This window comes from Ammospiza nelsoni, chromosome 9 (assembly GCF_027579445.1).
Source record: "Ammospiza nelsoni isolate bAmmNel1 chromosome 9, bAmmNel1.pri, whole genome shotgun sequence".
Lineage (NCBI taxonomy): Eukaryota > Metazoa > Chordata > Aves > Passeriformes > Passerellidae > Ammospiza > Ammospiza nelsoni.
In genome coordinates this window covers 10,861,462-10,882,787 of record NC_080641.1, presented here as the reverse complement: position 1 = coordinate 10,882,787, position 21,326 = coordinate 10,861,462, and the positions used below count along the sequence as shown (strand labels likewise).

The 21,326-nt window shown below is 38.2% G+C and overlaps 1 protein-coding gene across 1 annotated transcript in view; it reads right to left on the bottom strand.

Moving 5' to 3' along the window:
* Nucleotides 1–2,899: 2,899 nt before the first annotated feature.
* Nucleotides 2,900–21,326, bottom strand: part of BRINP3 (BMP/retinoic acid inducible neural specific 3) — a 199,066-nt gene continuing 180,639 nt past the window's right edge. The window contains exon 8 of the mRNA XM_059478341.1: nucleotides 2,900–4,321. Coding sequence (XP_059334324.1) covers nucleotides 3,205–4,321 — 1,117 coding nt within the window. The 3' untranslated portion in view covers nucleotides 2,900–3,204. The remainder of the gene's footprint in view (nucleotides 4,322–21,326) is intronic.

The window sequence follows — 21,326 nt, the reverse complement described above, 5'->3', positions numbered from 1 at the left end:
CTTTGCTGACTTGAGGTGTCTGCCAAATAAGCACTTTCACAAGAAATGCAGTCAACATATGCATACCTTTGGAAACAGAGGCTCTCCCTCACATTTTGGGAAGAAATGTGTCTACACCTCTCTCTGCCTTCAGCCACTAGAATATGAACTCATTTTCTTCCAGCTTAATTTTTTTTTCAGCAAGCAATGAGAGAAATGAGAGTTCATTCATGTTCACTATGTTTGAATACGATTGAATTTAGCCTATATATTCCCAAACAAGTCTGGATTTCTATTGTTCTGTTATTCTCTATTATAATCTTTTCCTTGCTTTGTTGTTTTGGGTTTTTTGGTTTTTTCCCCCCATTTTATGATGGCAGGAAATAACAGCATTGGTGAATGCCAGCAGAAAGCACCAGGATCTGATCACTCCAAATATCTGCAGATGGAAATGAGTGCACATGGATGTAGCCACAGCTCTTTCTTCTCCAACCTTGGGTTCATATCTTATTACAAAACTTTCTTATGGATCAAGTTGTTTGCTGATTTGACTCATCCAGAGTCATCTTTTTCTAAAAAACATCTTGATGTTCTTTTTTGAAAATATAGAAAGTTTCCAATTGGAAAAAATGTCAAAAGGGAAATATTATTGTCTCCTGTTTGAGAACCACATAAACCGGTGCCTATTTTTTTCTCGCTACATATTTGCAGGGGTTTTCCCCCTATTACATTTATCTTTATAGAGTCCAGTTCTGGTAAAATAAAACCTTTCCCTATTCTATGAGCTTACACTTTCCAAAATCCAAAACTAGCCCATGAACCGTGGGCTAGGAAATCTGGCACAAAGCTGGTGAGTAGTGACAGGAGCTTTCCACTTCTCCAGTCCAACATAATCAATGTGCTGTGTAATAATTAAATTATGTCCCACTTTTGGGGCTTCTTCTGATCTGTATCTTCTATTACAGATATGTTTATGTTCTGCACAGTGAAGAACTTTAAATCTTGGCAGAGAAAGATATGTAAAAACAAAAAAACCCAATTGAGCCAAGAAAGAAAAAATAGTCATGGGGGAAATCTTAAGGAGGATTCACTTGTTTGAAAAGACTACACAAGGTACTGAGTAGTAAAATTGAACTATCTAATTTTGCAAGTTATAATAGTTGCCAGAGACATAACAAAAGAGCAAAAGAAAGACTTGAGGATGGAAACAGGGATACTGAGAATTTTAACTGGGGAGATCTTACTAATGCAAGAGCAAGCCAAAATCTGGACACGTAGAAGAGGGGCTGAGATACATTATTTATCAGCAAAAGAAAGCTGTAAGTTGAAGAAAAACAAGAATTCATCCAGAGATTAATTCCTCCAGCAACAACAAAAAACAAAATAAAACAAAACACAGACACACAAAATAAATAAACCGGGGGGAAAATAGCTGCTATTTTTAGTTCTAACTGACTTCTAAGCACAGAAGGTCTGAGGAATTATCCAAATGTGTGGCAGTGAAACATTAAAGCAGATAAATCTTCATGAAAGTCAGGAGAGACAGGAATCACTAAGGAAAAGATTTCTCTTGGCTGTGGTCTTTCTGAAGAGTTTCTGCCCTTGTATTTTAGCTTCTCTACATTCACTTACAAGGTCTTTTCTCCCCTGTGCTGCTGGGGTCTTGCTGGAAGTGAGGAGTGTGTCTTAGATTAAGCTAAATTTAAATGACACTGTAATACAACAAATTGAAAGGAATAAAGTGAATTTTGTTAGAGTCCAGCTGAATTAAAATTGTGTATGAATGAAATGGGGGCTTTTGCTTTCTGTGCTTGCCGGTTCTTTATGTAATTATTTTCCATTTAAAAAATACAAATTGACTTTTAAATCTGTGACACAGATTCAGAATGAATGCAAGGAGGTACTACTAAACCATTTTGTATCAATTTCCTTCATTTTACCCTGTATCTGCTAATGGGCACTTCTGACAATCCAGCCATTTGTTCTGTTCTCTTGCAAGAGGCAGCAAAAGCTTCAGTCCCAGGTTCTGCTGTCTCAGATGTGCTTTTTTTTCTGCTGAGATATGTCAAACAAAAAACCTAATTCTGATCCACAGACATTCACATTTAATTAATTTCAGTAATTGACAATGTTTAATTAATGACTTGCACACAGCTTTATAGACTGGATTTCTTGTATCTGTAAAAGGGGATATGTTTTAAAAAACTGAAAATTCTTTCACTGAATAGAACGGAAAAAATACCCATCTACTAAACAGTTGCATTGGCAGGGAATTTTTTAACTTTAGTTAATTTTTTAGCTTTAACTAATTTTATCTAATAACAAATTTTAACTTGAATTAATTTTTTAATTAACTTGAATCTAAGCAACATGGCTGTATTTGGGTAAGCAGTCCAAAACAGAGAATTCTGAATGTTATAGTGTGTGCATTTGGGAGGAGGCAATGTGTACCTATGCTTGATTCTTTTGGTAAATATGCAAAGCAAAGGATCAGGGGCATTGAAAAGCATTTTGGTCATTTGCAGACAGCCTCTCCCCTGTCTCCTCTAGAGAAAATGCAGCCTTGCACGGCTGTGCATCCCACACCTCCAACCTCCTGCCCATCCTAAAATACTCCCTGGGATCACCCTGGTGTCACATTGAGCACCTTGGAAAGGACCAGCCTCAGGTGGAGCATCACTACACTGGCATGAACTCCTAGATCCACATCCTAAAATTAAAATATCCTATGGCTGTGACTTTGTGGCAGTTTCTCTTAAAATCTGGAGTCAATCTCTTCTTTTTGCCTACCCCTCCTGAGTTCAACACACACAAAAGTGTATCAAAGTTACTACTTTTGTGTAAGAAAAAAGAATCCCACAGCATTTCTTTGTAATAACTGTTCAGCTACAAAATTTTATTGGTCTCCTTCTATGTTCCCTCTAGAGGATGTAATGCACAAAAGCATTGCCACGGAACATATAAAATTACAAATGAAATTTATTGTAAAAAGTAGAATGTCTTCTAGACTGGTGTCAGTATTTATTTCATTCATAAACCAAAACTGCAGGTATAATATATTCATTGTCAGCAAGTTCATATGTGTAAATTGCCATCCAACAGTATTGACTGATATAAGACAGATATTGAAAAGACAATTTAAATTTACTCTTCCAAACATAAACTGTTCCACAAAAGCACTGTAAAAACTCCTTCAAAGTTTTGTGTTGTGCTTCACATTTATGGTTAACTACATAATTTGGTTGTGTCATAATCCACTGTGTTTGGCAATTTGGCATTAAAGGCCTGCAAAGCAGATTGGATCCTCACCACTTCACTGGTAGACAGTTTGAGTCTATGACGGAGCAAGCAAGAGAAGAGGTCCAGGCGACGTTGGCCGGGTGGAGAGAGTTTATTTACACGATCCCGAATCTCCAACAGCTGCAAAAGTGCTGAGTCCTGTGAGCCCTGAGTGTAGGGGTAGTCCAGCTGCAAAATCAAGTCTCGAATTGCTTCTGGGTCGAAGTGCATGCTGTAGCCAAACACTTGGATGTTGTTGATTTTCATGTAGCCCAGATTTCTGGAGGGATCGATAAATTCCAGGGGTTCGTAGTAGATGCTCTCGTTGCCGTTTGGGCCGTTCGACTTTATTCGACTCCTCAAATAGATGTGCACAGTTTCAAAAAATGTCTTCCACTTGTTGCCCAGAGTCAGCGTCCAGTTATAGCACTGAAGGGGTAAGTCCAGCTTAGTCCGCTCCCAGTCTGGGAAATTATTTTCATTCACAGGCATAAACCAGCTCTCAGAGTGGCTGCCCCCAAAAGGGTTGATATAAACAGCAAGGACGGGCTCCAAGGTGCTGTTCTTAGTCAGGCAAATCTGCAGAGACAGGCCCAGTATCATATGCACCAGGCTGGACTTGTACTTGTTGCTCTTGAGGGTGAGGAGCATGCGCTTCCTCCAGGAGGGGTCGAACCAGCTGTTGAGGCGCATGTCATTGCTGATGAAGATGGCGTGCACCTCGATCCTCCTGTCCGTCTTCTGCAGCAAGTACCTCATCTCCAGGTCCTGCAGGTCCGTCTCGAAGCCGATGTAGTGCTCGGTGGAGTCGGCCACCTCGGGCTTGCAGAGGCCCTGGCTGAGCATGTAGCCGGCGTTGCAGGCGCCGCAGCGCGTGCGGTTGTCGGGCGCACAGCTGAGGCAGGCGGGGCCCTCGCCCAGCGTGCAGGGCAGCGGCGCCTGGCACGCCACCTGGTCATTGGGGCACGCGCACGTGTGCGTCTCCTCCGAGAAGCTGCCCAGCAGCCCATTCTCGTTGCAGTACAGCAGCGACTGGATGCGGGTCAGCCAGTAGTTGGAAGACCTGAAGTGTAGAAAAAAAGTGGGTTTTAGTGAGGATTTGAGCAAATACGCGTTTTAGCAAATATGTGTTTTAGCCAATATGACTTTGTTATATTTTATTTTATCAATTTTAAATATAGTATATTTATAAGATATATATATAGTAATATAATAAAATATATGTAAATATAATATAAACTTTGTTATATTTTATAGACTTTTGTAGACTTTTAATATATATAATATATAATATATAATATATATTTCGTATTATATAATATATAATAATATATATATGTATTATATAAACTTTGCTATATTTTATAGACTTTTATAGAATTTGATATATTTTAAAGACTTTTTATAGACTTTTTATATATAATATAATGTATATAATATAATATATAATACATATAAAATGTAATATATATACATATATTACATAAATGTTCTGTTTTATAGACTTTTTATAGGCTTTGTTATATTTTTTAATTTTATACATAATAAAATATATAATATAATATAATATAATATAATATAATATAATATAATATAATATAATATAATATTATGTTATATTATATTACATTACATTATATTATATATATATTATATAATACAATACGGGGAGGGACCTGGGCTTCTGAGGTAAACCTTGAAATCACACCACAACATATATATAAATAATATAATAGAAACTTTTATTTTATAGACTTTTTATAGACTTTGCTATATTTTATGAATTTTATATATAATATATATTATATAGTAGATAATATAATATATAATACACATATAAATAATATAATCTAAAAATATATTTTAATTATTTCTAATTTATCAATTTATAGAAAGAGGAAAATAAAGCTGGTTTTAGTGTCAGGTTAAGGCACGATATCATCTGCTGTCAGATAGATACAGGTATAAATTGTCTCTTAACAATGCAGAATCACAAAAGAAAAGTTTCCTTATAAACCACAGGCATGACAGGAACATTTATTTCAGGTATTTGCTTTCTCTGTGGCTCTGTCAAGGCAGCCTGACAAAGAGCCATTTTCTGTAACTGTCTTCAGATTAACATCTTGAAATCCTACACAATTCAGATTATTTTTGTGTGTTCTATTTGACCAAGGAAGAGTTTAGTGTATATCTAAGTGTCTACAACTCTACTGTCCCTCTATTCTATTATGAAGATTTTATTTTTTTTTACTAGCTAGAGCTGCTTTGATTAACAGACAGCAAGCCAAAATTCTTTCCTAGAATAGCACAGATCCCCACTCCCCACCTAAAGAGATTCTTTAGAACACTTCCAGCACTACAGAATCTCTACAGGAAGCCAAGCATGAGCATGTTGTGTTTACTTTTCATCTTTGGAGACAAAATTAAAAGATCACTTTAATGTTCTTCTTGTCATCTCATTTTGGTTTCACTAGGAGGAACAGTTAATGTCCTACATCACACTGGGAAAAATTCTGAAAGCAACAGTTTAGGCTGATGAGGCACAGCCACTAGAAGAATGACAATGGGAAGAGCAGAACTACATGGAAATAGTCAGAAAAATTATTTTCTTTGCATTTTTCAAGTCCTATTATTCCTAGCAATGCACAGTTTAAATAACTTGTTTTGTCTGCTGCAATCAGATCTGTTGTTGCCACATGAATGATGATGGTTGTACAGTTTCTTCCCCTTTCATTACATTGTTTTGGAGATAAAATACAAGACCCTCATTTGTTCCTTACTGACTTTTAAGTAATCTGAATTTGCCTCAAAGAGAAATCCATGGCATCTCAAATTATGGTAATTAAGAAACATGAAAATAAAGTTCAGTAAAAAAATATTCTCATGATCTAAGTCACCAGTAATATGGCGACTTCTTAAATCTTTATAATTTTTCCTGTTTTTAGGGCAGGAATCTTGGCTGTTCAGGGGTGGGGGTTTATATGCCTACTGATCTAGGTATTTTCTAGAAGCATAAGTAAATATTATAATATGCACAACTTGAATATACCTTATCATTATTCTTCTTGGTTCATATTTGAAAGTCAGCATTAAGCAAAAATATTCTGGGTGAGCCAACCACATTCTGGGTATTCCAACCACATGGTGTATAAAACACTGGGTTTTTTTCTTTATTAATGATGCAATCTACTATTTCAATGATTATGAGAAGCAAAATTTCTATAAAGTCACTTTTTTTCTGTTCTCTTTATTTTTAATGACCTTACCTTTCTCCTTCTATTTTGTTAGGGAATACAAGCAGCAGTTTAAAAATCTGCATGAAATTACAATCTGCAAAATAAAGTAAGTTTCTTTCTATAAGTTAGTAATGCTGTTTGTAATTTAGTATTATGTAGCTTATTTAAACTGCTATGTCTTTGATGATTAGCAGTTACAAGGAGGTCAACAACTTTAGAGGGAAGGAGGTTATCTCCTTATTCCAATGAAGTTCAAAACAATAACATTCTGATATTATTGCCTTCCTTTGATTTCTCTTTACTTGATTTTAAACAGAGAGATTTCAAGAAGAATCTGCTTATACCTGTCTTTGATTATTTAACAAATACAGTCTATTTTAAAAAATAAAATCTACTTCCTTACTTAACTGCTTGTTTTAAAATTAGCCATTAAGGAGTACTGTTACTCTTTGTAAATTTATTGCTTTCAGTGGAGCAAATTAAGTAAATTATGCAAAAGTACATAAAATGTGGATAATACCTACTTTATTTAAGCCACTCATCCTTAACTAGGTAAACTCACACTGGCACATCATTACAAAATCCTTCTTTTTCTCCTAGAAATTCAAGATTAGATAAATTCTGTAGCCTGCAGCCAAGGATCAGGTTTGATTGGAAGCAGATGTGTCCTGCAGGTCACATCTGGCTCAACAGCTGGTGCAGCTGAGGCTGCCACAGCCCCTCTGGGGATGGTGGCATCTGGGGACAGAGGGGTTTCAGAGAAGGTGAGAAGTGACAGCTCAGGTGCCAGACCTACTAACCCTGTGACAAGGGCTTCAAGCATTGTTAGCTTGGGGCTGGAAAATAAAGCATCCAGGGAGAGAGGCTTTCCAGTGTGGTTTGGAACCGCATCATCCAGCTGGAACTGGATGATCTTCAAAGTCCTTTCCAACCAAAAACATTCTGTGACTGTGTGATTCATTCTGTGCAGAAAGTGTGCACCTAGGGGATCTTCTCTGTGCCTGGACATGGATGTGTGTGGGGAACAGGCAGATTTGGACACACTTCCAGTACTGTGACTTCCCCAACATCACAGAGGTGTGGTGGATGGACAGAGACTCCTTGGAGAAATCAAGAAATCAGGTAGAAGAGGAACAATTGCACTCCCCAAAAAAAGAAGACTACAGAACAAAATGTTCAGTATTGAACAAGCAATGGACTGGTTGGGATCTCCAGGGCAGGGGTGAGAGCAGAGGACAGTGAGAGGGGCACTGTCAGAACGTTTACACACTATAAGATAAAATTAAATAGGTGAAGCCTCCCTGAATTCACAGAATTCACAGGATGACCAGGCTGGAAGAGACCTTCAAGATCATTGAGTCCATCCCAGCCCCAGCACCTCAACTAAACCCTGGCTCCACTTGCCACATCCAGGCTTTTCTTAAACACATCCAAGGATGGTGACTCCACCATTTCCTCAGGCAGGTCATTCCAGTATTTTATCACTCAGAACCAGAGAAAGCAATATGACCAAAGGTGCCCTGAGCAAGACTTGAAAGAGCTCTTCAATTATTCTTTTAACAAAACAAAAATTATTATTTGATTTGGAAAATCGCACATGCTGGCCTGATGAGTTAGTTTTCCAAACACTGGGGTGCAGAACCAGCTTCTAAAGCTAGTGAAACCAGCAAGAATAGTCCTGGTCACTCCACTGAGCTTCAAATAAAAATGGAATGCTTGAAATGCCTGTGTCATCCTCATCCTGCAAAGTTATGTAATAATTTATAATCAAAAGCTGTTTCTGGTCATTCACACACTTGAAATCACAACTTTACTGTAGAAGTACATTTTTAGTTGAATTAAATATGATACTTTGTGAGTACAGGATACTTGTCAAATTATGTAATGAATTACACCTTCCTGGAAATTGTTTGGAATTTTTTAAACTTCTTTTGTTTATTAATAGCAAATAATTGAAATCAACATTTTAAAACCAGCACAAAAGTACAAAATAAGTGCTAAATCTGGGCAGAATTTCTGTGAGAACATGAATATTGATCGTCCTGTTAGTAGAAAACCTGTTATCTCTAAAAGAAGAGAATCACTGCTCCGACTTATGAACATGGAAACGAGAAACCCTTCCAAATCCCAAATTCCTGCCTTTTAGTTAAGACCCCAAAACTGGGTCTCCATTATTCTGGGGTTTGAATCTCACCACTGTCTGCAAAGAACTCCTGCTCACACAAATCACACCTCTCAGGGAAGAACAATTCCTGCTCCTTATTAATAATAATAAGAAGAAGAATTCCTCCCTCCTTATTCCTCCTTGTCTGATCAAATATGTCAATGTGAAAATACCTGGAGGTGCACAACAATATTCCACAAATTTTCTCAGTTCTTAAAATTTACTTGGAAGCAGATTGTTAACTAATTCTGCTTCAATGACAACTTCAGCTCCAACTTATACTCATTTCCTACTCTGCTGCAAGTTCAGGCTACTGCTGCAGGATGAAAAGACTCCTGTGGTTAAATCTGCTGCCCCATAAACTGCACAAGCTTTCAGCTGGAATGCTTGCAGGAGAAAGAAAGTCTGCCAGATAATCTCACTTTTACACAAGCATGGTAAAAAATATGATAATCCTAGGCAAGTTAATGCAGCAATTAACACCAGCCAAGCTTCTGATGAGAATCTTAATGGCAGACATAAATCATAATTCTGAAGTGCATTTAAAATATTTTGCAATTCTTTTTCTTACTCTGAAAAAAAAACTTTACTTAAAGACAGGATTATTTTTACTAGAGCAGTTGCAAGCTTAATCCAAACCACATGTCTAATCCTGTTCAGCACACTGTAACATTAAATGTAAGAACAAAGCACTATGGTCACCCTATAGAATAGCTGGAGCAAGTATTTAATCATGATATGACACTTTTACTTCCTTCTCTGCCTCACTAAGTGCTTAACATCTGTTGTACATCAGATGGCTCAGTAGCAGATGATGAGTACTCAGTGAGGCAGATGCTAAGTAAAAAAATGAAGACAATTTAACAAGAAGAGGAGAGGCAGTAAAATACCCATTACCTACTTTCCCCTTCTTTGGAGGCCAAGTCCAGTATAAATCTGTGAGACAGCAACATCAGCACCAAGTGCACTTACAGCCATCTCTACAACATCCTGCTCTGGATCAGGTGGATTTACATCTTGGGAAGGACAAAGCAGACTCCAAGTGCTTTGGTTCTGTGCTGTGATTCAAAACAACAACAGTAATGGCTGCTTAATTTGATAATGGTCTTGATGCGAGTGTTGTTTTCCTTCTAGGAATCAGGGTAAAATTGCCAACTGCACAGAAGCCAGGAGAGCAGTGAGTGATTGCAGAATCACAGAACCACAGAATGGTTTGGGTTGGGAGGGACCTTAAAGCCAATCCTCCCCCATGGGCAGGGACATCTTCCATTGTCCCAGGCTGCTCCAAGCCCCATCCAACCTGGCCTTGGGCACTGCCAGGATCCAGGGGCAGCCACAGCTTCTCTGGGCACCCTGTGCCAGGGCCTCACCAACCTTACAGAGAATTCCTTTCTAACATTTAATCAAGCCTCTCATCTGGCAGTGGGGAGCCATTCTCCTTTTTCCTGTCACTCCATCCCTTGTAAGTCTCCCTCTTTCTTTCCTGTGGGCTCCCTTCAGGCACAGTACGGTAACCCTAAAGCTTCTCTTCTCCAGGCTGCACAATTCCAGCTCTCCCAGCCTTCCCTGCCAGCAGAGCTGCTCCATCCCTCTGCCCATCCTGGTGCCTGCCCTGGGCTCTCTGCAGCAGCTCCAGCTCCTCCCTGTGCTGGGGCAGCTCTGCAGGTGGGGTCTCACCATGCTCAGGGGCACAGGGGCACGATCCCAATCCCTCCCCTGCTGCCCAGGCTGGGGCTCAGCCCAGGGCAGGGGGTCCAGGGCTGGGGCAGCTCCAGCTCTCACCCCCAGCACCCCCAAACCCTTCTCTCAGGGCTGCTCCAGCTGCTCCTCCCAGCCTGGACTGACCCCAGGGGCTGCCCTGAGCAGCCCTGGTTGAACCTCCTGGGGTTCCCATGGGCCGCTCCTGGAGCTTGTCCAGGGCCCTCTGGTGTCACAGACACATTTTATGAAAAATCTTTTTCTTAGGATTTTTCCTCCTGAGAAGCTGACAGGCCTCAGGAACAAAATGTAAACAATGCTTATCTGCTGCTGTGGAATGCAACAAGTAGATCTTTGATTAGCTCATGTTGGTTGTTTCTAATTAATGGCCAATCACAGTCAGTTAGCTCAGACTCTCTGTCTGAGACACAAGCTTTTGTTATCATTCTTTCTTTTTCTATTCTTAGCTAGCTTTCTGATGAAATCCTTTCTTCTATTCTTTTAGTAAAGTTTTAATATAATATATTATCATAAAATAATAAATCAAGCCTTCTGAAACATGGAGTCAGAGCCTCATCTCTTCCCTCATCCTCAGACCCCTGTGAACACCGTCACACTCTGGATGTCACCCTGTCCTTCAGGGCTGTCATTGCACCCTCTGCTTGCAAACCTGCTGAGGGTGGCCTTGATCCCTCTGGCATTAGAAGATTGAATGTTTTTAGTTTATTCAGCCTCACAAAATTACCCACCACTGAAATAAATGTGCGTGAAATAATTTTCCTCATGTTACAGGTGTGGCAGTGAGACTCTTGGTGACACTGCAAATCCCACTCACAAGGATGGCAAAGAGGAGCAGTGCAGCTGCTCTGAATTCACATCTCACAATTTCACTGCTGCTCTCTCTACCTGAGCCAGGAACTTTCAGGCTGACTCAAAAGTCTGGGTTGTGTGGGCCATGGTGAACACAAAGAGTGGTGTAAAGCAGGGAAGGACTATGATGCTTTTCTAAATGTGTGTAAAGGAAAGAGAAACCTCTACCTAAGAGATGCCTGCTAACATACACAGAAAGGATATTAAAATTAGCTATGGAATTTTAATGGAAATGTCTCCATGTGCTGAAATTGCTTCCAGTATTGAAGTAGATGCAGTAACTAAAGAACTCTGTCTCAGTGTGAGGATGCTCTGGGGTGACTAGATGAACCTGGAGCATGCTGCTGGATTATGTTGCTGGGGCTCTACACAATCTAAACTGAATCTACTTTGAATTATGGAGCCAAAATACCTTGTTTTCCCTGTTAATCTCATTTAAGGAGAGTCTTTCCAGATCCCCTAGCCCTCGTGCCACCATTCTGCAGCTGTTGCCTGGGCCCCTCAGGGCTGGTACAAAATCAATAATAAATGTTCTTCCTTTTAAATTCCACATAGTCTTTATATCATGAGAAGTAGAGGAATTAAATCCCTACATTAAGTGGTTGAAACCTTTTGCATCTCACAGAGAAAACTGCCATGGGTTTAACAATATTTCAAGCTAAACAATATTTTGGCACTAAAGCATGTCATATTTCAGAGGATGTTTCTATTTGGTCTGTTATGAATTGATTTACAAAGCTTTGCAGTTTTAACTACATTTATGTTACACTCTTATAATTCTCATAGTAAAATTTTTCTAATATGAAACATTTCTGCCACACACACCCCAAAAGAATAATTATTAAGAAGAAAAAAATTAAGATAGTATATCCACAATTATTTTGACATAGCCCTAATCATAATGACCATTGCGGTATTTTTAATTGGGAATCAAACTGCTTTGTAGCACCAAATATTTATGTAAAGGGAGACAAATCAGAGAAAAGCTTTGAAAGCTTTTACTAAATAATGATCCAAAGTGCAGCAGGGACAAAGGAAATACATAGAAAATTAATTAATGGAGTCAATTATAGAACAAAAATAATCAGAAGTGTTAGGAAAATTAAGAGTTTCCATGTAAAGGAGAAGGGAACATGCCACACGCATGCACAAAACCCCACCAAAATACTCCAACCATTGTGTGCTACTTGGAGCCACTCACCTGTTGGGTGAGTGTGTGCTTGTGTTTGTAGTGCTAGATCTGTGAAAAACTGACATTGGCTCACAGATTAACCACTCATTTTGTGGAATTTTAGGTGGAATTTTCCAGATGTGTCTTAAAGTATTAATGTAATAAAGAATTATGGAGTTATTACAAGATTTAACTGGATATCTCTGTGACACTCAGGTTAATAAACCCCTTTAGGGCACTAGAAAAGTAACAGCCAAATTTACTGCAATGTAATCATATTTTTGTGTGTGTGAAGGAAAACTGGGGAAACATCACAATATTGAACAAACTGAAAGCGAACACTGAAATGCCTTTACTTTCAGATGGAGAAGTGAGATGAGGGTGTGATAATGCTGTGTGCATTTCTGTACACAATCCTGGAACCGTTTTCATTGGAAGGGACCTTTCAGATAATCCAATCCAATCCAATCCTCCCTTATGGGCAGGGACACCTTCCACCAGCTCAGATTGCTCCAAGCCCATCCAGCCTGGCCTTGGACACTTCCAGGGATCCAGGGGCAGCCACAGCTTCTCTGGGCACCCTGTGCCAGGGCCTCACCACCCTCATCCTAAAAGGAATTTTTTCTTTATGCCCAGCCTAAATCTACCTTCTTTTATTTAAGAACCATTGTCCTTTATCCCCTCACTATAGCCCGTCTTTGAAAGCGTCTCTGCATATTTCATGTAAATCCATAAAATCTCACTCAATATAAATCTCACTCTGTATTGATGTTGCCCAGTGTATTTTCCCTGCTTTTCTGCCAAACTTTCCCTCTCAGCTGGATTATTTAGCCCCAAAAGATGCTCATGTTAATGTAGAGCAAGGGCAGTTCTTTGCTCTGTTTTCAGTAGACCATAAGGTAGAGGTAAAAAAGAAAGTAATGAAGGGACACCCCGACTTGGAAAAAGGAGAAAAATTAAATACGATTTTGAAATGAAAAGTCCTTTCACTGAATAATTTAGGATGGAAGTGTAAATGCAGCTAATTCAGGGGTTTCTTTGATTTTTAATATGTATAAATAAACCTAATTTCAGTATTTAATCTGTAGGATAAAGGGAGCCAGTAGCAGCTACCAAGACCAACTGGATTCCCTCGTCAAGATCTTGAGGCCAAAAGCACAATAATAATCTGTTTGTGTGAGCTGTGCTGGAAACTATAACAAGAGGTACAGGCAGTAGAAATTCTGGAATTAATAAAAAAGTAGCTTTGACTGAAAGCTCTTTGAATACAATGCAGCAGATCACAAAAATCTAGTGAAGATGAGAACAGAGTGCTGTGTGTTTTAACTTCAGATAGGAGGAAGCAGCATCCATGTTTTTGGAGTATTTTATTGAAAATAGGAGTAAAAGAGAAAGTTCAGAGACTGAAGATAAATTCTGAGCTAAAGCCTTTCAATATATTGTCAGATAATCAAAAATCAAGCAAAAGGGCAATTATAGGGTTACTGTACCATAACAGACCCACAAAAACCCCACTGCTGACAAAAGCATCCAAAGTTTTAAAGACTAAAAATCTGGATATGAAAAGAGATTTCACACCAGAAAAAGAAGCCATCAATTCCAGATTTTATGGAATTATTCTGGGTAAAAGCAGAGCCTCATTAACAGTCAGTAGCAGAGAGGCAAGTCCATGATTACATCTGTGAAGCTGATACAAGACCATTCCATCTTCTCATTTTCCTATTGATTTTGAGACAGGACCTTTAGTCCTGTTTTAGGCATCCTTATTCCCAGATACAAATAACTGAAACAAAATAAAACGAGCAAACAAATAAATGAAAATCTGTTTCTGCAAACTTTGTGGCAGCTATAAATGTGGAGCTGGGGAAAATCTGCTTTTATTTCTGTGTGATGGTGGCTGTGGACCAGTCACTTGCTCCTTCCTTTTATAATGATCCTTATTTTTTCCCTGCTGTTTCCTATTTGGATTATAAATGTAGTTATCCCTAAAAGCTACTGGAATATAAACAGCAACAATCTGTCATTTTCTTCCATTGTGCAGAACCAGAAGGATTACAGCAAAGCAAGAATCTCCCCGACAAGAGTAATGGTCTTAATTAAAGAATACAAAACTCAGCTCTGTGTTCATGCCTTGCTTGTCATGTTATTAAACAAAATAAACCAAAATAAGATTGTGAGATCACTGTGCTTTTATTCTCTAATTTTGTAATAACTGAAAATAACTATAATTTTGAGCAAACCCTTAAAATTTTAATATAGGCACAAAACACATTGCAGAAGAGAGTTTGGTTTTCTGCCATGGTATGTTTGAATAAATTTCAAGGAAACCCTTGAATTTCTGAAGGAAAATTAAAGGCTGTCCAGGAAAGTTGGATCCTGCTGTTTTAAAAACAACATGTATTTCACTTCACTTTAAATTGTATAACACTTGTAATAATATGTCAATTGTGTAACAGTCATAAACAGAGAAAGTATTAAAATAAATGGCCAAACATTGCATGTCTATAATATCAATTAGGAGACAGACTTGCAATAATGCTTATGACATATAACAAGTGATTGTATCTCCTAGAATATTTTTGCCTTCCTTAAGCAATCAAACCTACAGCCTGAAATGCAATATAGAAGGTGATAGAAAGGGTGAAAAAAAGAGTAATTTTCTACATGTTAATAGAAAAATTAGTGTAGATAACTGAGTGAGGGGCCAAAGCCCCACCTTGGAAGATATGGAATTGTGATGTGCACCATTAGAGGAACTCTGCATCACACCCTGAAGCAGTGACAACTCTTATTGCAAAGAAAGATCATGTTACTCCTGAAATGCTATTTTTCTACATAGGTAAATCTTCTGATGAGTTCATCCCCTATTGGCATTGTATGCCTTTAAATGCCATCATATTCAAGGTGGTAAGAAAACCTCCTCATGCAGAACTGCTTCCTTGGCACTTTGACATTTTTATTTGAGGGAATATAATTAAAAACACACACACAAGTCCATCCAAAATAACAATAAGCTGACAAAATACCCAACATTCTGGTCCTCTTTAAATTCCTCCTTTTTAAAATTAACAGGCTGCAACAGAAGGAATTAATTTAAGGACCTTGTCTTTCACAAAGTATTCCTAAGTGTTCACATCAATAACCAAAAGTGGATTGGAGCAGACAAGATTTCCTTCCAGGAGAAGAAAAAAAGATCTGTTAGAGAATCAGTTTCTCTGACATGTGATGTATAACATTTCAGAGCCTCCAAAGGCATGGGTTTTAAGGGATATTTAGCATTCTTAACAGTCATTCCAAGAATCTTGGATTGTAATCGCAGTGGGACACTAAAGGCTCTGGAGGAATTCTATCATTAACAAGGTCTCTAGTGTGCTTCATATAAATATGTGTATATATATTATATATATTATATAATATTATATAATATTATATAATATTATATAATATTATATAATATTATATAATATTATATAATATAATATTATATTATATTATATTATATTATATTATATTATATTATATTATATTATATTATATTATATTATATTATATTATATTATATTATATATAAATGTAATATATATATGTAATATACAAAAATACATCTATATATATATAGATGTACACATACACATTATATATCCATATATATACAAAACTTTCCTCCTTAATACCCCAGGAACTCTCAGAAAGGTTTATCTGTCTCTTCCAGGAAAACCAGATGAAAATCAGGGGAAAATCAAATAACAAAGCTACAAAAATCCCCTGAAAAAAAAGTCCTCTGAAACACACACTCAGGGGCTCTAAATGAACCAAAGGAACAAGGGTCATGATGGCATGAGGGGAATGGTGATGATACTAATTAATGGAAATGAATGATGAAGATATAAAATTGAATTTTTTACTGAGGACAGAGAAATGGCAAAGAGCTCATTTTCTTTACCATCTTGTACAGAATTCTGCACCACCTGTAGTTCAGTACCTTTGCACTTTAAGCTCATGAAGGCTGGTTAAATTTAAGTTTGTGAATGAAGTCATGAAGCATGAAGGATATCATAGTGTTAGCTTTTAATGCTTAATTACTGGGATAAAAGCACTTCCAAATTGTCCCCAAAAAGATTCAATAAATTCTTGATATTGTAAATGATATTGCACCTTCTATTGTATTTATAGTAAAAGTGAAAAGAAAAGCCTGAAGCCATGATCCATATTGAAAAAACAACCTGCCTCAAGAGCCTTTGCCTTGAGGAGGTCCCAATCTATGTGCAAACCAGACCAAATAAATAAAAATGGGGTGTAGGATGTGCTCAGGGGAGTTTTAGAGCTGCAGTGAGGGATGGGGAGGACTGGAGGGGGATAACTGCAGAGCTATGAGCTGAAGTCCAAGTCTGGATCTTTAACAGCCCCTCTGTCATGCAGATTTCCTGCTGTGCACAGGGAGTACCACTGAATACCAAGGAACAGCCACAAAAATAGCACTGATGTCCTCAGACAAACATATCAGTCATGGTTTCTCCTGTTTGTCCCACACATGGGGTTTGGAAATATCTTTGACATGGATTCTAGTCGATAAGGCGGTTAAGCATTTATGTGGGGAGTTTGCAGATTTTGGTGGGATTTCTTTCACTTTCTTCAATCACTGATGACTTTTCCCTCTTTCCAAGCTGTGGTGCTCCTGATGACAGCAAAGGTAAGAGGGTTTGTCACAGGCAGGTAAACAGGGCTGCAGCACAACCACTCTCACCTTGGTGAGTAATTACACTGCCTCTGCCACACCATCCATCTCCAGGGGCAAAAGGACTGAGGAGCTCAAATCCACACACAGCCCAGTGTTTCTCACAAGGCTGTTTACAGCCAGCATCAACATCCCCAGAAAGTCAGAGAAAAATTGGCTCTGCTCAAATCCTTTCTTGGATTTTGAAGTTTAATCTTAAGAGCCAAACACTCCTTCTCCAAACCCCAAACTGTCCATGGTACAAGGAAAGCAAATGAACATTGGCTTTACATCTGGCAGGAGTTTTACAATCAGAGCTGTTTATTGCAATAAAGCAATTACTAGTCAAGCATTTCTATTATCCGAATGCCTATTACTCCCTCAATCTATCTAATTCACCTCACTATGGGCTTGCTCTAAAAAAAATTATGGCAGTAGTAAAGAGGACCCCTTTAACTTGAGAGCATTCCTGATCAATCACTTACATAGTCCTAATATTTTTAACACCAGCCTGTAGCTCTGTGAGAAACCACAGGAGCTCCTGCTCAGTGATGTAATTTTAAAAGTAATTTTAAGAGTACCACCTGTCCTTGTAACCAGCAGTATATTGCCAGTGATCCTTATTTACTCAAATAAAACTTGACTGAATTCCTTTAAAACTCTACAGCAGTTTTCACTGGCTGTCTTTAGTTTCTATGGAAACACATTCAATTATTATTTTGTCACACAGGACTGAATTGCTGCATAGACTCCCCACCACAAATGGGTACTTGAACTCTTGAATATCTCTACCCTCAGCTCCAGAAATAAAGGTTTGTTGGGTACTCAAAGACCATTTAGCTTCCCAGCATGAAATGATTGTGATGGAGGAGAATATTTGAATTGTCCTGGCATAATCTTTAATGCATCCTACTAAATCCTGCAGTTTGAGGATCTCAATGATTTCCCATCTTCTAGTTGAGGATGATATTAAGGTAAAAATAACCATTATAAAGAGGAAGATAGGGTTGCTGTGGGAGAAAGCTTCATTGTCTTGCTAAGGGAGTCATTGCTTTCCTGTTGATCTGCAATATGATTGATTCTTCTACTTAAAATATTCTGCTGAAGTTGAGCATGGTTGCTGAGGTTGTTTCACAAACCTTTTAAACTTTGACCTCTTTAATACAGTTTATATTTTCCTCTTTTATGGTTTGCAGGGAATGCTGTTTAGCATGTAAAACACAAACCCATAAACATGAACCCATTAGATGGAGTGCAGAACAACATCTGTTGTGCCAAGTCATAATCCCCCACCCCCAAATCTTGGTGTTGATGCTCCACGTAATCCTGAAGTCTAGCCCAGTCCTCAGGTACTGCCACTGTGATATCCTCAGAAAAGAAATGTAAACAATAATTACCTGATTGCTTGGAACGTGGTTTGGAGGTTCCTTACAGGTGCATCTTGGATTGGTTTCATGTGAATTGTTTTTAATTAAGGGCCAATCCCAGTCCAGCTGTGTCAGGACTCTGGTCAGTCACAGATTTTTTATTATTATTCTTGTTTAGCCTTCTGATGTCTCCTTTCTCTTTTCTTTAGTTTAGTTTTAGTATATAATTTTCTTTTTATATAATATATATAATAATATAATAAATCAGCCTTCTGAGAACTTGGAGTCAATTCTCATCTCTCACCTTGTCCTGGGGACCCTCACAACACCACAACAATTAATAACCACAATGTACAGGAACAGAAGGAGGGGAGCAGTAAGATTGGCTGAATTCTGCCAGGAGGCCCTACAGAGATAATTCCTGTGGCCTTTCCTAAAGTATAAATTATGGCTTGGACTCAGGGACTTCAGATTAGAGACAGAACCACTGAACTTCAGACAAAATGGACACAAGGTGAAGAGGAGATGACCAAAAGTGCAAAAGCCTGCTGTAGAAACCTGGCTTTAGCATTGTGACAGCCAAAAAAAAAAATAATCTTTCTCAACTCTCATACTATTCTGCAGTAAAATTACATTTATTTTAATGTTGGAAAGCATTTTTTTTTTCATTTTCTTCTTGACTAATATTTATTTTTGTTTTGCAGGTAGTTGTTTGTTTTGTTTTTTAAAAATTTTCACTGATTCATTTTTCTTTATATAAAATCTCTTTGGAGCACAGAGTGGCAATATCTTCCATAAACAAACTGCTAATTATGAACACCTAGTACATAACACTGACCAGCTTTTCCCCTAAATATCACAGGGAGATTCATTACTAATACATGAAAGATGGTCTACTAATGTTTTCTAGGCAAACTCAGCAAATATTGAGGAAAATACATAATAACCATTGTGCTGGGAATTGCCTTACTCTGGTTCCAGACCCAGAGCAGTTAGAGAGCAGCTCTCTTTTTGGGAGGAGGGTGGAATCAGTCTGTTGTCCCCACATCAGATAAACGGCAATGGATAATACATGACTTTTCCTCCTTTTGCCAGTGGCTGACTCATAGTGGACATGGCTGCAATGCTTTTCCTCCTTGAGCAGGGCTCTTTCTCAGAAGTGATTGATGGATGAGATTTTCTGCCCACAAAGGACAACATGCCAAGGACAAAGAGACACAAAAGGGTCATATGAGATCACATCATAGTGAACTCAGAACTAGCACTCCATTACAACTTTTCCTTTCCTTTTCCTTTCCTTTTCCTTTCCTTTCCTTTCCTTTCCTTTCCTTTCCTTTCCTTTCCTTTCCTTTCCTTTCCTTTCCTTTCCTTTCCTTTCCTTTCCTTTCCTTTCCTTTCCTTTCCTTTCCTTTCCTTTCCTTTCCTTTCCTTTCCTTTCCTTTCCTTTCCTTTCCTTTCCTTTCCATTCCTTTCCTTTCCTTCCCTTTCCCTTTCCCTTTCCCTTTCCCTTTCCCTTTCCTTTCCTCCCCTTCCCCTTCCACTTCCCCTCCCCCTTCTCCATTTTTTTCCTTTTCCTCATCAAATACCAACCTTAAAACAGTAACAAAACCAAAGACAAGAGAAATCCTGCAAAGTTCAGAAGTGCAAATATTTGGGCTGATCTCTAAAACCAGGCTATCCCTGTATTCTATACAGATACCCCCAGTCTCTTTAAATATTTATTTGTCTCTTCATTCTCTTACACTGAAAATGGCTCATGAATTTCTCATGTTTCAGTTCAGTTGCCAGAGACCTTCAGCCCACTCCAGTGTGTTGAAGGCACCAGTCACCTGTGTGTGACATTTTCAGAGCCTTGGAGCAGCAGGGACTGAGCTGAGCTGTAAAAAAAAAAAAAATCAGCTTCTCTCATCAGGCTCCACTACAAGGTAAAGGATTGGTGGAGATGCTGTTCCAGACACCACTCCTGATTCTCCTGGTTTGCAGCTACAGGAGTGGAGTCACTGAGCAGTGAATTTAATTTTGTGCATGAGCAGCACTCATGTTCTGCATGACAATAACTTGCAAATACTTTCTTAGGCACTACATTTTCAGGCTCAGGGACCCCTTTCCAATTAAAAACAGATTGTCCTTAATAGAATCTATAAATGTGAACTAGAGTGTCTGTCCTATTTTCTTTTGCTAGATTTTTTTCCCTTTGTATCAAGTTTAACCCAACTGTTTTCAGCTTTATTGTCCTGATAAGACAGCAAATTCCATTTCCTGCCATCTGTTGCTAAATTTGCTATTTTCCACATGATCACTAGGTATATAGTGGGGGGAACTTCTTTTTGTTACTTGGGAGAACTTACTATGGACAGGCAAAATTATTCTCACATTAAAGAAAAAGGTGTTTAAGATTCTGCTCCTACATCCTCTATTTTGTGAGGCACTTTGTCAGTTTCATCTGTTTCTTCAAACTTACAGTTTATTTTCTTGGATGTGATGATTTTTTAAGCTTGGTTTTTAGGTTTATTCAAGTGGCCTTTTGCATTTCCTATTAACTGCTTATGTTATCCTTCTGATTTTGATGGATCCCTCCTTTCAATACCCAGGAATTTGTAGAGATGAGTAGTTTTGCTGTAGCACTGTTCCAGTTACTCTGGACTCATGTGGAGATAAATTTGCTCTTTCTGTTTAATCTTAAATCTACACATAATTGCTTGTCAAACTCACATCTCCCTGGTGTTCTTCAAAAGCTGGAAAAGAGGATCCATCCATGAGGATGGTGCTGATAATTAGAGATATCTTAAAGCAAATGGAAAAAAACAGCAAATAGATGTTCATAAATTATTTGAAAGTGAGGGAATTT